At 41.7% G+C, this 17428-nt stretch overlaps 1 protein-coding gene across 4 annotated transcripts in view; it reads right to left on the bottom strand.

The window, feature by feature from the left end:
- The window catches only part of dnah1 (dynein, axonemal, heavy chain 1), a 379457-nt gene that overhangs the window by 214343 nt on the left and 147686 nt on the right, over window positions 1-17428 (bottom strand). For all 4 annotated transcript variants that reach the window (XM_072280693.1, XM_072280695.1, XM_072280697.1 and 1 more), the window contains 2 exons: window positions 7367-7530; window positions 5120-5233 (listed from right to left, as the gene is read on the bottom strand). In XM_072280693.1, coding sequence (XP_072136794.1) covers window positions 5120-5233; window positions 7367-7530 — 278 coding nt within the window. The remainder of the gene's footprint in view (window positions 1-5119; window positions 5234-7366; window positions 7531-17428) is intronic.

The raw sequence follows: 17428 nt of genomic DNA, 5'->3' as shown, positions 1-17428 counted from the left end.
CTAAGGAGGACATGAATAATCTTCCAGAAATAGTAGGGGACAGAGGGTCCAGTGAGATGGAGGAACTGAGCGAAATACATGTTAGTAAGGAAGTGGTGTTAGGTAAATTGAAGGGATTGAAGGCAGATAAATCCCCAGGGCCAGATGGTCTGCATCCCAGAGTGCTTAAGGAAGTAACCCAAGAAATAGTGGATGCATTAGTGATAATTTTTCAAAACTCGTTAGATTCTGGACTAGTTCCTGAGGATTGGAGGGTGGCTAATGTAACTCCACTTTTTAAAAAAGGAGGGAGAGAGAAACCGGGGAATTATAGACCGGTTAGCCTAACGTCGGTGGTGGGGAAACTGCTGGAGTCAGTTATCAAGGATGTGATAACAGCACATTTGGAAAGCGGTGAAATGATCGGACAAAGTCAGCGTGGATTTGTGAAAGGAAAATCATGTCTGACGAATCTCATAGAATCTTTTGAGGATGTAACTAGTAGAGTGGATAGGGGAGAACCTGTGGATGTGGTATATTTGGATCTTCAGAAGGCTTTTGACAAGGTCCCACACAGGAGATTAGTGTGCAAACTTAAAGCACACGGTATTGGGGGTAAGGTATTGGTGTGGGTGGAGAGTTGGTTAGCAGACAGGAAGCAAAGAGTGGGAATAAATGGGACCTTTTCAGAATGGCAGGCGGTGACTAGTGGGGTACCGCAAGGCTCAGTGCTGGGACCCCAGTTGTTTACAATATGTATTAATGACTTGGATGAGGGAATTAAATGCAGCATCTCCAAGTTTGCGGATGACACGAAGCTGGGGGGCAGTGTTAGCTGTGAGGAGGATGCTAAGAGGATGCAGGGTGACTTGGATAGGTTGGGTGAGTGGGCAAGTTCATGGCAGATGCAATTTAATGTGGATAAATGTGAAGTTATCCACTTTGGTGGCAAAAATAGGAAAACAGATTATTATCTGAATGGTGGCCGATTAGGAAAAGGGGAGGTGCAACAAGACCTGGGTGTCATTATACACCAGTCATTGAAAGTGGGCATGCAGGTACGGCAGGCGGTGAAAAAGGCCAATGGTATGCTGGCATTTATAGCGAGAGGATTCGAGTACAGGAGCAGGGAGGTACTACTGCAGTTGTACAAGGCCTTGGTGAGACCACACCTGGAGTATTGTGTGCAGTTTTGGTCCCCTAATCTGAGGAAAGACATCCTTGCCATACAGGGAGTACAAAGAAGGTTCACCAGATTGATTCCTGGGATGGCAGGACTTTCATATGAAGAAAGACTGGATGAACTGGGCTTGTACTCGTTGGAATTTAGAAGATTGAGGGGGGATCTGATTGAAACGTATAAGATCCTAAAGGGATTGGACAGGCTAGATGCAGGAAGATTGTTCCCGATGTTGGGGAAGTCCAGAACGAGGGGCCACAGTTTGAGGATAGAGGGGAAGTCTTTTAGGACCGAGATTAGGAAAAACTTCTTCACACAGAGAGTGGTGAATCTGTGGAATTCTCTGCCATAGGAAGCAGTTGAGGCCAGTTCATTGGCTATATTTAAGAGGGAGTTAGATATGGCCCTTGTGGCTACGGGGGTCAGGGGGTACGGAGGGAAGGCTGGGGCGGGGTTCTGAGTTGGATGATCAGCCATGATCATAATGAATGGCGGTGCAGGCTCGAAGGGCCGAATGGCCTACTCCTGCACCTATTTTCTATGTTTCTATGTTTCTATTTTTCAGAGAGAAGCTTTTCTGAATTAGGTAATTTTGGAAGATTAAAATCTATGCACAAACTATTTAGATAAAATGATTCTATTATATTTTTCCTGACAATTTCTTATTTATACTCCATTTCCAGATCATTGTCTATTCATTTAGTAATTCTATTTCTTTGCACTGTACTGCTGCTGCAAAACAACAAATTTCATATCAAATAAGTGATAATAAATCAGATTCTGATCTCACCAGTAACTTCTTTTAAAAGCCTACTATAAAGTTCATTAAGACCATTGCTCAGCACCACTTTCATCCCTTCCAGTTTCCAAGTTAGTCCTTTTTCTGCAATATTACCTGCATTCTCTATTGGGTAAACTAGTTAAAAATACATGTTTAAGCCACTTGTAATCTCCCTGCTTTCCATTAGTAATTCCCCAGTCTTAATATTTACCGGATCAACACTCACGCTGTTAACTCTTTTCCCACTCACTCTGAAGCATTCTGGTAAAACCTTTCACCACGCTTGTCACTGACAGCACCAAGTAGGCAGGGAAAAAGTCTAAATGGGAATGCAACAAATGTGAGGTGCCCAGGCTTTGTCTTGGTCAGGAATCAAAAGGTTGAGCATGGTGAGACTAATGTTCTGAGTTGCATCTACTTCAATGCAAGGAATATTGTAGGAAAGGCAGGCAAGCTTACGGCATGGATCAGCATGTGGAATTATGACACAGTAGCCATTAATAAAACTTGGATGCAGGGAGGGCAAAACTGGCAGCTTAATATTCAGGGGTTCCATTGTTGTCAATGTGATAGAGTGGGAGGGATTAAGGAAGAAGCAGGTGGTATCGTTAGTCAGGGAAAATGTCACAGCAGTGCTCGGTCAGGACTGTCTGGAGAGCTCGTCTAGTGTAGCTTTATGGGTAGAACTGATGAATAAGAAAGGGATGAGGACATTAATGGGATCATATTATAGAACACCAAATAGTATACATGAGTTAGAGAGGCAGATTTGTAGAGATCAGACTGTGGCAAGAAACGTAAGGTTGTGATAGTAAGTGATTTTAACTTTTCACATATTGGTTGGAAATCCCATACCGTAAAAAGGCTGGTTGGGAAAGAGTTTGGCACATATGCTCAGGAAGGTTTCCTTAATCAGTACATAGAGGTCCCAACAAGAGAGTGTGATACTAGATCTCCTACTACGGAATGCGACAGGATAGGTGACAGAAGTTTGTGGAGGGGAACACTTTGCATCGAGTGACCATAATGCCATTAGTTTCAAGGTAATTATGGGAAAGGATAGGTCTGGCCCTCAGGTTGAGATTCTGAATTGGAGAAAGACCAATTTTGATGATATCATAAAGGATCTGTCAAGTGTGGATTAGGACAGGTTGTTTTCTGGCAAATGTGTACTTGGTGAGTGGGAGGTCTTCAAAAGTGAAATTTTGAGAGTACAGAGTTTGTACTTTTCTGTCAGATTAAAAGGCAAGTTTAACGGGTTAGTGGAGCCTTGGTTTTTGAGAGATATTGAGGCCCTGGTTTAATAAAAGGAGGTGCATAGCAGATATAGGCAGGCAGGAATATATGAGGTACTTGAGGAGTCTAAGAAATGCAAGAGAACACAATCAGGAGGGCTAAAAGAAGGCATGAGATTGCTCTAACAGACAAGGTGAAGGAGAATCTTAAGGGCTTCTACAGAGCAAAAGGATATCAAGGACAAAATTGGTCCTCTGGAAGATCAGATTGGTAATTATGTGTGGAGTCAAAAGAAATGGGGGAGACCTTAAATGGTATTTTTTGCCTTTGTATTTAGTCAGGAGACAGACATAGAGTCTATAGGTGTGAGGAAATGCAGCACTGAGGTCATGGACCCTCTACAGATTTCAGAGGAGGAGGTGTTTGCTGTCTTGTGGCAAATTAGGGTGGATAAATCCCCAGGGCCTGACAAGGTGTTCCTTTGCACCCTGAAGGAGGCAAGTGCAGAAATTGCAGAGGTATTAAAACATCCCTAGTCACTGGTCTGGTGCCGGAGGATTGAAGGATAGCTAATGTTCTGCTGTTTTAGAAAGGCTCTAAAATAAGCCCAGAAATTATAGGCTGGTGAGCCTGACAACAGCAGTGATAAAGTTCTTGGAAGGCATTGTAAAGGACCTGATATATACGGTAAGTATTTGGATAGATAGGGACTGACTAGGGATCGTCAGCATGACTTTGTTGTATTAATTCGTGTCTAACCAATCTTATAGAGTTTTTTGAGGAAGTTATCAGGAAAGTTGATGAAGGCAAGGCAATGGATGTTGTCTACATGGACTTTAGGAAGGCCTTTGACAAGGTCTCACTTGGGAGCTTGGTCAAGACGGTTCAGTCACTTGGCATTTAAGATGAGGTAGTAAATTGGTTTAGACATTGGCTTCATGGAAGATGCCAGAAAGTAGTTGTAGATGGTTGTCTCTCCGACTGGAGGCCTGTGAATAGTGGTGTTCTACAGAGATTGTTGTTTGTCATCTACATCAATGATCTGGATGAAAATGTTGGGATGTCATGTTGAAATTGTTTAAGATGTTGTTGTGGCCTAATTTGAAGTATTATGTACAGTTTTAGTTACCTACTTACAGGAGAGATGAAAGAGTGCAGAGAAAATTTATAAGGATGTTACCAGCACTTAAGGACCTGAGTTCAGGGAAATGTTGAATAGATTAGAACTTCATTCCCTAGAACATAAAAGATTGAGGGAAAATTTAATAAAGGTTTACAAAATTATGAGGGTTATAGATAGGGTAAATGCAGGTAGTCATTTTCCACTGAGGTTGGGTGAGACTCCAACTAGAGGCCATAGGTTGAAGATGAAAGGTGAAATGTTTAAGGGAAACATGGAGGGGGGGGACTTCTTCACTAAGAGGGTGGTGACAGTGCAAATAGTGGATGTGGGAGCGATTTCAACATTTAGATAGGTACATGGATGAGGGTTATGGAGGGCTATGGTCGGGTGCTTGTGAATGGGACTAGGCTGATTAATGGTTTGCACAGACTAGATGGGTTGAAGGGCCTATTTCTGTGCTGCAGTGTTCTATAACTCTATTACAAACACCTTTAAGGTGTGTGGCATCAGTGGGAGAGGAAACACACTCAGTCTGCCCTTGAGGAGGTTTGTTGGAAAACACAGTACAAACTCATGACATGTAGAAAATTAAATCAAAAGCCTTACATTTAAAGACTTAATGTATTTATTAACTAAAGCCTTATCTGCACTTTTGTTCCATGACTATTAACCCATAGTACAGCAACAAAATTTGAACTGTAAATACCTCAGCAAAATAAATGCAGCCTTTTATCTGGTAATTAAAATAGTTGAATATCATCAACAAAAAGATTACTTAACAAAAATCTGTGAAATGAAACAAACAGGAAAGCCATTTTACCTGTCTGTAAGTGGGGTGATGACCAAACGACCAGTGTTCCCTAGGTATTCATAACCATAGAGAAATTCAGCATTGACTGCACATACACGAAGATCATCTCGTGCCCAATAGTACCTGAAAGAAGTTTTCCATGCTTTAATGCTAGTGTGCAAAGGCATACATTGCATGATCCATTTACTTATTTCACCCAGCTTTCTCACCAGTTCAAAATGAACATTCATCTACTTTTCTCCAGTATATATACTGATTCCCCACACACAAAATCACTAAATCTCCACTAGATTATCCAAAGATTTACTAATAAAGTTAGACATCCAGATTTGATATAGGGAGGGCAAACATTTAGCTGAGTACCTCACATTTCAAGCATCCTACAGACAAATAAGAGATGCAGAGGAGATTTATGAAAACACTGCCTGGACTAAGGGGCCTGAGTTAGACTGAGAGATTGGCCTTGTTGGATCTTTATTGCTCGGAGCACAGGAGAATGAGGGGTGACCTCAGAAAAGTTTATAAAACCATAAGGCATATGAAGAAAGTGGAAGGTTGTAGTCTTTTCCCCAGGGTTGGAAAGTCCAGGATGAGAGAGGCAAGATTTAAGAGCGACTTGAGAGGTAACTTCTTTACACAGAGTAGTGAAGACATGGAATGAACTGCCAGAGGAAGCATTTGAGGCTGGTATAATAGCAATATTTATGAGGCATGGAGGGGAGGGGTTTGGAGGGTTATAGGCCAAACACAGGCAACTGGGACAAGCAGGGTGGATGCGCTAGACAGTATGGACCAGTTGGGTGGAAGGTCCTGTTTCCATTTTGTTATTCTATCTTCGAAATTGTTCTAAGGGTCACTGAATTTAGAACTTTAAAGCACTGTTTATTACAGTAAACATAATGATGGAAGTACAGAGGGAAAATCTGCACACCTCGACCATGGAGTAAGTTCTGGAAAATGGGCTTTATCTAGGCTCTTATCAATATTCTTAGGACTATAGGGAATTATTTGAACTAACTTGGTGAGATTGGAGTATTTGCATGATGCGTAAGGGAGGAGATACAGATTCAGAAAGGACTGAGGGAGGGACAAGCTTTTGCAGAAACACACGATGCTGGAGGAACTGAATAGTTTAGACAGTGTCTTTGGACAGTTGACATTTCAGGTCAAGGCTCCTCATCCGACTGGTCGGCCTATAGTTTCTGACCTTCTACAAAAGTTCTGCCAAAACCTCTCAATCTCTTTAAATTATTGCCAATGACTACAGGACTAAAATCATTGAACTTCAAAATGTGGAAAGGGCTAAGTTCAACTGCAATTCATTTAGTGTAACATCAGTGAAGAGGGATCTATTAACTAAACTTTTTTGACATTTAAGCTTTTTAAATAATGTAACAATGAAAACAAATAACAATGTACTTGATGCATATACAGAATTTCAAAATACATTTTGCTAAAGTACCAAGTTTTGGACATGAGCAAAGTCGGAAAAAAAATAGAATTAAAGGTGTTATTAATGTACAGATTGGCTAGAGAAAGCAGAATAAGAATATTTGTCTTCAGATTAAAATATAGTGTTTGATCATTTCTCTCTGCAGTCAATGTTGCTAATTTTTGATAAATGTTATCAACTTGTTATTCAGACTGGTAAGGATGGCATAAATTCGAGGATTAAAAATGAAACAAAATTCAGAAATGTAGATAATGTCAAGAATAGCATGAGTGTTTATAGCTTATGGTTATGTCAGTTCTTGTGCACAAGGTAGATAGAAATGTACTTGGATATCTATACCGTGACTCAGTGGTCTCTCTGGAAATTGTTTTAGAGCACAAGTGGGGTACAGCACTTCCTCCAGCACAATGGTTATAGTGGTGCACAAAATTATAATTAATAATATTGATCTGCTTTGAAAGTATTAATACAGCATAGATAATGCTTGTATACGGCATGAAAAAAATACACATATTATACTGGGAGTTGGAATAATCAGCAATGCAGGGTAATGTTCCAACAAGCAGCAAACCATATAATGCCTACTCCTTTAACCAGCTTACCATATCAATTCCAAAAATTAGCTTCACCATAATACAGTGTCAACTAATTACTAATCAAATAAAAAAACCTATAATTATATTTCTTAATTAGAAAAGTAGGTAAATTAATATTGGTATCTAGATATTAATGAGATAATGGTGGAAACATTGTTTCATCCTGCATGCAATTCAGTCTTTTCCACTGATAAAACAGATTGTTACCTGAGCTGGCTGATCCACTCAAAGTCATTCACACTTTGAACATGTTCCTCCAGCAGGTTAGCCACCACATCCTTGGCATGGACCTCAATTACAATCAGTGCTGATAGAATTGATCTTTGCATTCTTGTCAATTTCCCTCGCACAAGAGTTACCAAATCATTCAGCTTTTGTTCAAAATACAAGGACAATAAAAGTGATTAAAAAGAAGAATCTGTATTCATCACCATTTATTATTGCTGGTATGCCTGAAGGTGTATTGAAGAGTCATTACTGAAAATAAATACACAAAAAGAACATAAAAGAAAATGTTAACCAATCCAAAAGAAGGCGGCACCAGAGGAAGTCGGTATGATCCCAGAGGGTTGAAGGAAGTTGGAATTGAGGGTGAAGACGAAAGTTCAAAATAAAATTTATTATTGGAGTACGTACATGTCACCATACACACCCCTGAGATTCTTTTTCTGTGGGCATACTTAGCAAATTTATAGAACTGTAAACTAACTGTACAAATGCAGTTATAAATAAATAGCAATAAATAATGAGCATAAAATAACAATATAACATCCATCAATATAAGAGTTTTTAAATGAGTGTAGCTATCTCCTTTTGTTCAAGAGCCTGATAGATGAGGGGTAGTAATTGTTCCTGAACCCGGTGGTGCGAGTCCTGAGGCACTTGCACCTTCGACATGATGGCAGCAGCGAGAAAAGAGCATAGCCTGGGTGGTGAGGATCTTTGATAATGGACGCTGCTTTTCTGTGGCAATGTTTCAGGTAAATGTGCTCAATGGTTGGGAGGATTTTACCCGTGATGTACTGGGCCTAATCCACCACCTTTTGAAGGATTTTCTGCTCAAAGAGTGTTCCCATACCAGGCCGTAATGCAGCCATTCAGCACACCTTCCATCACATATCTATAGAAGTTTGCCAAGACACAAAGTAGGCGTTGTGTCAAAGAATAATGGCAAGTTATACATTTTCTGAAAATAAGGTAGCAAAACTAGATGGTTGTTACTATTACCTCTATTATAGGCGCAACTTTTGATAAAATTAGTAATCAGAGTCAAATGGGTTTAATTAACTGAATTGTGAAAAATGACAATGAACAGATAAAGAGATAAACAGAAAGGTATTGAAGCTCCTTGTAAATTAGTAATATGTATTAAGGTGAACTACAAATATAGACGGCCTAGAAATTCAATTATGTAATGTGTACATTTTAAAAGTTCTGATACATCTAGTCATGAGTGGTAATAATTTTTTAACTAGATAACTATCTAGCAATTTAGAAGACCGAAGCATTGGTGAACATGTTGATCCAGATGTGTCAAATGGATAGTTGTTTCCTCCAGTCCTCAGCCAATTCAGATCACACTACATGATATGAAATAACTGATGAGAGTATGGGATATGGGACCAGTCAATCTCCCAGCTGCAAATGCAGAGGATTAACACGCCAGAAATGCTAGCACGTATAGCTAAATTGTTCCAGTTTATTTACAACACTTGCATTTACCTGACCATGTGAAATATTTCCCAGAGTATCCTGCTCATAAAAAGAAGAACAAATCTATTCTGATTAATTATTGCTCAGTCAGTCTACTCTCAACCACTAGAAACCTAATGGAACGTGTCACTATTATTGCCATCAAGTAGCACTTACATACCAATAACCAATTAACCAATGCCCAATTATTTTTGTGTGGACCAAAGAGCTAAATTCCAGAGGACAAATATAAAAATGACTGACCTTGACACCAAAGCAGCATTTGATCAAGCGTAGCATCAAACAGCCTTGTTAAAAATTAAATCAATTGGCACCAAACCAAAACTATTATAACAGATAGAAACATATCTCTCAGATATCTATAGATTTGGAGGTCATCCCATCTCCATAACATCACAGCAGGATTTCTTCAAGCCCTTGTGTCCTAAGCTCAACCATTTTCAGTGGCTTCATCAATAACCTTCCTTCTATCATACGGTCAACATTGTGAAGGTTCACTGATTATTGCACAATTCTGTTTGCAACTACACAGCAAGTAGATGGCTATTTCTAAATGATTTAGGATGCAGACAACATTTAAGTCTGGCTGATAACTGGGAAATAACATACTGTACACAACATTAAAGTACCATGCTCACTACTTACTTTTGACATTGACTAACATTCCCATTGCCAAATCCTCAACCAACATAATGCTGGTCACTGCTAACCAGAGAGTTTACTAACCAGCCACATAAACTTTGTGGCTAGTATAACAGATTAGAGGCCAGGCTTTTGCTTCAAATGACTCACCATCTGACACAGCAAAGATTTCCATCATTTACAAGTGATAGGTGGTTACACTTACAGAATACCTGCATGAATGCAGCACCAACAACACTCTGGAAGCTTGACACCATACAGGACCAAGCAACCCCCTTTAATGCCACACCATCCTAAACATTCATCTCCTCCACATTTAGAATTCAAGTCAAGAGTTTGAATAAGTTCAAGGTTTCTTCTATTGATGCTGATAGCATGAGATTGGAGAAAAGCTCTAGCCAGGAGAAATTTTTCCCTAATATCTTTCTGGGAGCCACCTTCATTTTGCAGAGTGGCTATAATCTGTTAAGTCAGCAGTTACAGAGGTCTGTTAACTTCAAATCTATGAAGGTGATGATCTGTCACCCTGATTGCCTTAGCTTTTAGATCACTAAAAGCAGCAGAATATACAGCATAAGCATATCTTTACCTCCCCTGCCCCAGTTTTCTGTAGGGATCATTCCCTTCGTGATTCCCTTGTCCATTTGCTCCTCCCAGCACTTATCCCCGAAAGTGGTCTAAGCGCTACACCTGCCCATTTTCCTCCTCTCTCACCTCCATTCAGGGTCCCAGACACTCCTTCCAGTTGAGGCAACACTTCACCTGTGAATCAGCTGTGGTATTCAGATATTGTGTCCGGCACTCCCAATGCAGCCTCCTCTAGATAGGTGAGAACTGTCATAAACTGGGGGAGTGCTTCGTTGAGCACCTCTGCACCATCCATCACAATTGGGTCTTCACGGTTGCCAAACATTTTAATTCTGATTCCCATTCCTGTTCTGACATGTTGGAACATGGCCTCCTCTTGTGCCAAGATGAGCTCACCTTCAGGGTGGAGAAGCAACTCCTTATATTCTGTCTGGGTAGCCTCTAAGCTGATGGCATGAATATTGATTTCTCCTTCTGGTAAACAAATTTCACCCCACCCCCATCCCCTTCCTCTCTTCGCCACTCTGAACTTTTACCTCTTCTCACCTGCCTATTTCTTCCCCCGGGTCCCCTCCTCCTTCCCTTTCTCCTATGGTCTGCTCTCCTCATCTATCAGATTCCTTCTTCTCCAGCTTCTCCAGCCCTTGACCTTTCCTGTCCACCTGGCTTCACCTATCACCTTCCAGCTAGCTCCCTTTCCCCTTCCCCCCGCCTTTTCATTCTGGCATCTTTCCCCTTCCTTCTCAGTCCTGAAGAAGGGTTTCTGGACTGGAATATCTACTGTCTATTCATCCTCATAAATGCTGCTTGACTTGCTGAGTTCCTCCACCATTTTGTGTGGATGCTTTTTATTTCCAGCATCAGCAGACTTTCTCGTGCTTAGCATATACAGTATGTCACATTGCCAGCTTTGTACCTTACCTCTTGTATATCCAGACTGCAAGCATTTCCTGGTTAAAGGATATTCACCCTTCTCCTTGAGCAGAGAGAAATAAAAATAGTGGGAGCTCAGATCTGCAATGACTTAAAGCTTACGGAAGGTCCTGAAAATGATGTATTCAAGTAGCACTCAGAGTTGCACGTAAATCCAGATCGGTTCATGAATGCAATGATTGTCACTCCATGAACCTACAAGTGTTGTATGTCATCAATAGCAATAATTATTTCCATGTTTCTGGGAAGAATGCAAGACACATTTATCCTAGGGCAATGTCTTGTGCCCACCTTATTTCAACTACTGTAATGGATGAATGCTTCTCCACAGAAATCCTGAATGGATCATCTATCTTAGCTTTCCTCTGAAGCCCTGCCATCATCGATTCCCATTCACATGGATTTAAAGAAATGCTAATTTAAATTGGACACATAAAAGTGTCCACAATAAAGACGGATCCTATTCAGGTAATAGTTGCCCAAACTAGTCATGACTAAAATACTGAAGGATGTTGTTCTCAGTGTTTTCAATGGCAATCACCTTCCAAAAGCCATCTTGGACTTTGACAAGACCACTGGACTGGAGATCTCAACACAGCCTCAGTTCAAACATGGATCAAAGACTCAAAGTCCAGAGATGAGAATTACTGAAGCTACACCAAGCCATTTTTTCTCGGCGGTTGATTGGGACAGGACTGCGCAAGCACGTGCAAGTCAGTCCGTGAGTCAGCGGGAGTATTTAAAAGAGAGCACTTTAACGGAGTGGGGGACGTTGTAGCGGGCGACGGAGTAGAGGGAGATGGAGTAGGAAGGCTTTGGCTCAAGAGGCTTCGGCGAGCAGAGGCTGAGGACGAGCTTCACTCCAAGTGAGGCAAGGCTGGGTAAGTTCCTTTAAAAGGAGAACGGTCTGCAGTGGTATTTTATTTGAAGCAACGAAGGCGGCAAGGCTGTAGCATATTGGGTAGGTCATGACAGCTGAGATCAGACCCGTGGTTTGTTCCTCCTGCAGTATGTGGGAAATCAGGGATACTTCCAGTGTCCCTGATGACTATGTGTGCAGAAAGTGTGTCCAGCTGCAGCTTCTGGCAGACCGCATTGAGCGGCTGGAGCTGTGATTGGATTCATACTGGAGTATCCGCGATGCTGAGAAAGTCGTGAATAGCACGTTCGGTGAGTTGGCCACACCACAGGTAAAGGCTACACAGGCAGAAAGGGAATGGGTGGCCACTAAACAGCATAGCAGTAGGCAGGTAGCGCAGGAGTCCCCTGAGGTCATCTCCCTCCTAAACAGGTATACTGTTTTGGATACTGTTGGGGGAGATGTCTCATCAGGGGAAGGCAGCAGCAGCTGAGTTCATGGCACCATGGGTGGCTCTGCAGCACAGGAGGGAAGGAAAAGGAGTGGGAGAGCTATAATGATAGGGGATTCGATTGTAAGTGGAATAGATAGGCGTTTCTGCGGCCGCAAACAAGACTCCAGGAGGGTATGTTGCCTCCCTGGTGCAAGGGTCAAGGATGCCTCTGAGCGGCTGCAGGACATTCTGGAGTGGGAGGGTGAACAGCCAGTGGTCATAGTGCACATAGGTACCAACGATATAGGTAAAAAACGGGATGGGGTCCTACAAGGTGAATCTAGGGAGTTAGGTGATAAACTAAAAAGTAGGACCACAAAGGTAATAATCTCTGGATTACTATCAGTGCCACGTGCTAGTCAGAGTAGAAATAGGAGGATGAATACGTGGCTTGAAAAATGGTGCAAGGGGGAGGGCTTCAAATTTCTGGGGCATTGGAACCAGTTCTGGAGGAGGTGGGACCGGTACAAACAGGACGGTCTGCACCTGGGCTGGACTGGAACCAATGTTCTAGGGGGAGCATTTGCTACTGTTGTTCAGGAAGATTTAAACTATTGTGGTAGGGGGATGGGAACAAGTGCAGAGAGACAGAGGGGTGTAAAATGAGGGTAGAAGCAAAAAGTAGTAAGGTGAAAAGTAAAAGTGGCAGGCTGGCAAATCCGGGGCAAAAATCAAAAAGGGCCACTTTTCAACATAATTGTATAAGGGCTAAGACCAGTTGCTTTGTGTGTCAATGCAAGGAGCATTCGTAACAAGGTGAATGAATTGAATGTGCAGATAGTTATTAATGAATATGATATAGTTGGGATCACAGAGACATGGCTCCAGGGTGACCAAGGATGGGAGCTCAACATTCAGGGATATTCAATATTCAGGAAGGATATACATGAAAGAAAAGGAGGTGGGGTGGCATTGCTGGTTAGAGAGGAGATTAACGCAATAGAAAGGAAGGATATTAGCCGGGAGGATGTGGAATCGATATGGGTAGAGCTGCATAACACTAAGGGGCAGAAAACGCTGGTGGGAGTTGTGTACAGGCCACCTAACAGTAGTAGTGAGGTTGGGGATGGCGTTAAACAGGAAATTAGAAATGCGTGCAATAAAGGAACAGCAGTTATCATAGGTGACTTCAATCTACATATAGACTGGGTGAACCAAATTGGTAAGGGTGCTGAGGAAGAGGATTTCTTGGAATGTATGCGGGATAGTTTTCTGAACCAACATGTCGAGGAACCAACTAGAGAGCAGGCCATTCTGGACTGGGTATTGAGCAATGAGGAAGGGTTAGTTAGCAATCTTGTCGTGCGAGGCCCCTTGGGTAAGAGTGACCATAATACAGTGGAATTCTTCATTAAGATGGAGAGTGACATAGTTAATTCAGAAACAAAGGTTCTGAACTTAAATAAGGGTAACTTTGAAGGTATGAGACGTGAATTAGCTAAGATAGACTGGCAAATGACACTTAAAGGATTGACGGTGGATATGCAATGGCAAGCATTTAAAGATCGCATGGATGAACTACAACAATTGTTCATCCCAATTTGGCAAAAGAATAAACCAGGGAAGGTAGGCTGACAAGGGAAATTAGGGATAGTATCAATTTCAAAGAAGAAATATACAAATTAGCCAGAAAAAGCGGCACACCTGAGGACTGGGAGAAATTCAGAGTCCAGCAGAGGAGGACAAAGGGCTTAATTAGGAAAGGGAAAAAAGATTATGAGAGAAAGCTGGCAGGGAACATAAAAACTGATTGTAAAAGCTTTTATAGATATGTGAAAAGAAAAAGATTGGTTAAGACAAATGTAGGTCCCTTACAGTCAGAAACAGGTGAATTGATCATGGGGAACAAGGACATGGCAGACCAGTTGAATAACTACTTTGGTTCTGTCTTCACTAAGGAGGACATAAATAATCTTCTGGAAATAGTAGGGGACAGAGGGTCCAGTGAGATGGAGGAACTGAGGGAAATACATGTTAGTAGGGAAGTGGTGTTAGGTAAATTGAAGGGATTGAAGGCAGATAAATCCCCTGGGCCAGATGGTCTGCATCCCAGAGTGCTTAAGGAAGTAGCCCAAGAAATATTGGATGCATTAGTGATAATTTTTCAAAACTCTTTAGATTCTGGATTAGTTTCTGAAGATTGGAGGGTGGCTAATGTAACCCCACTTTTTAAAAAAGGAGGGAGAGAGAAACCGGGAAATTATAGACCAGTAAGCCTGACATCGGTGGTGGGGAAACTGCTGGAGTCAGTTATCAAAGATGTGATAACAGCACATTTGGAAAGCAGTGAAATCATCGGACAAAGTCAGCATGGATTTGTGAAAGGAAAATCATGTCTGACGAATCTCATAGGATTTTTTGAGGATGTAACTAGTAGAGTGGATGGGGAGAACTAGTGGATGTAGTATATTTGGATTTTCAAAAGGCTTTTGACAAGGTCTCACACAGGAGATTAGTGTGCAAACTTAAAGCACATGGTATTGAGGGTATGGTATTGATGTGGATAGAAAATTGGTTGGCAGACAGGAAGCAAAGAGTGGGAATAAACGGGACCTTTTCAGAATGGCAGGCAGTGACTAGTGGGGTACCGCAAGGCTCAGTGCTGGGACCCCACTTGTTTACAATATATATTAATAACTTAGACGAGGGAATTAAATGCAGCATCTCCAAGTTTGCGGATGACACGAAGCTGGGCGGCAGTGTTAGCTGTGAGGAGGATGCTAAGAGGATGCAGGGTGACTTCGATAGGTTAGGTGAGTGGACAAATTTATGGCAGATGAAATTTAATGTGGATAAATGTGAGGTTATCCACTTTGGTGGCAAAAATAGGAAAACAGATTATTATCTGAATGGTGGCCGATTAGGAAAAGGGGAGGTGCAACGAGACCTGGGTGTCATTCTACACCAGTCATTGAAAGTGGGCATGCAGGTACAGCAGGCGGTGAAAAAGGCGAATGGTATGCTGGCATTCATAGCAAGAGGATTCGAGTACAGGAGCAGGGAGGTACTACTGCAGTTGTACAAGGCCTTGGTGAGACCACACCTAGAGTATTGTGTGCAGTTTTGGTCCCCTAATCTGAGGAAAGACATTCTTGCCATTGAGGGAGTACAAAGAAGGTTCACCAGATTGATTCCTGGGATGGCAGGACTTTCATATGATGAAAAACTGGATGACTAGGCTTATACTCTCTGGAATTTAGAAGATTGAAGGGGGATCTTATTGAATCGTATAAAATTCTAAAGGGATTGGATAGGCTAGATGCAGGAAGATTGTTCCTGATGTTGGGGAAGTCCAGAACGAGGGGTCACAGTTTGAGGATAAAGAGGAAACCTTTTAGGACCGAGATGAGGAAAAACTACATCACACAGATAGTGGTGAATCTGTGGAATTCTTTGCCATAGGAAACAGTGAGGCCAGTTCATTGGCTATATTTAGGAGGGAGTTAGATAAGGCCCTTGTGGCTAAAGGGATCAGGGGGTATGGAGAGAAGGCAGGTATAGGGTTCTGAGTTGGATGATCAGCCATGATCGTACTGAATGGCGGTGCAGGCTCGAAGGGCCGAATGGCCTACTCCTGCACCTATTTTCTATGTTTCTATGTTTCTATCTTTTGACTAATCTATTGTTTCCTGATGTATTAGTAAAAATGAAATCGTTAGAATTCATGAGGGAAGAACCCCACTGCCTGATCATATCTTACATAGAGGAAGATTGTTATAGTTTTACGGGGAGTCAGTCATCCCAGTCCCAGGATATCACTGCAGGAATTCAGTAAGACAATGTTCTATGCCAAACCATCTTTGTCTGCATCATCAATGATATTACATCAAAAGTTCAGAGGTTGGAATATTTGCTAATGATCAGTCAATATAATTCTCAACTCTTCAAGACATGAAATAATCCATCTTGATGCACAGCACGACCTAAACAATATTCACGCATGAGCTGCAGAAAACCTTCACACCACCCATGTACTTAGAATGACTATCTCTAATAAGTAGAGTCTAACCACCCACCTTTTCCATTCAACAACCATTGTCATCTCTGAGTGCCCCACCATTGTTAGCCTTATGGTCACCATTGACCAAAAATTCAACTGGACAGGACAATGGCTGCAAGAGCAGGTCAACAGCTGGGCATCCTAAAGAGAATAGATCATCTCCTGACTTTCCAGCGACTTTCCACCATCTAATGATCCAAGGCCAGGAGTGAGTCTGGATTACTGAAGTTGTGTGATAGAAGCACTTCCTGTGGTGCCTCAGTAGGCTGAGAGTTGCTATAATGATGACCTTAAGACAATTTCCTACCAATTAGCCTATTTTCCCTTCTAGCTGCAGGAGAGAGGGAGCCAGCTGCCATATTAATTCAGAATATTGGTTGCCCTGGTTAAAGTTTTAGGAAGGTGGGCCTGTGCATGATGTCTATGTTCACATGCATGCATGTGCATGACATTGATTTATTACTGTCATACGTACCAAGATACAGTGGAAAGCTAAGCTTGCATACTCTTCATATAGATCGATTGAGGAAGAACAATGTAAAACATTAACAATGCAAAATAAAGTGTAAAAACTACAGAAAAAATACAATGCAGGTAAACGATAAAATGCAAGGTCATAACGAGGTATATTGTCAGGCCAACAACCAATCTTATTGTACAAGCGATCCACTCATGAGTCTGATAAAAGTGGGATAGAACTGTCCTTGCCCCTGATGGTAGGTGCTTTCAGGCTTTTGTACAGACAGAATCCATAAAAGGGAGGCTGGTTCCTGCAATGTGCTGAGCTGTATCTACACATCTCTGCAGTTTCTTGTGGTCATGTACAGAGCAGGTGCAATATCAAGCCGTTATGCATTCAGACAGAATGCTTTCAACATTGATAAAAATTGGGAAGAGTCGACATTTACAAGCCTGTATTTCTTTAGCCTCCTGAGGAAGTAGAGGTATTGGTGAGCTTTCTTGGCTGTGACATCAACGCAATTAGACCAGGACACGCTATTTGTGATATTCACATCTAGGGACTTGAAGCTCTCAACCCTC

Source organism: Mobula birostris, chromosome 16 (assembly GCF_030028105.1).
Source record: "Mobula birostris isolate sMobBir1 chromosome 16, sMobBir1.hap1, whole genome shotgun sequence".
Classification (NCBI taxonomy): domain Eukaryota; kingdom Metazoa; phylum Chordata; class Chondrichthyes; order Myliobatiformes; family Myliobatidae; genus Mobula; species Mobula birostris.
Note: the sequence above shows the minus strand (reverse complement) of the source record. Positions and strands in the feature narration are given on the sequence as shown.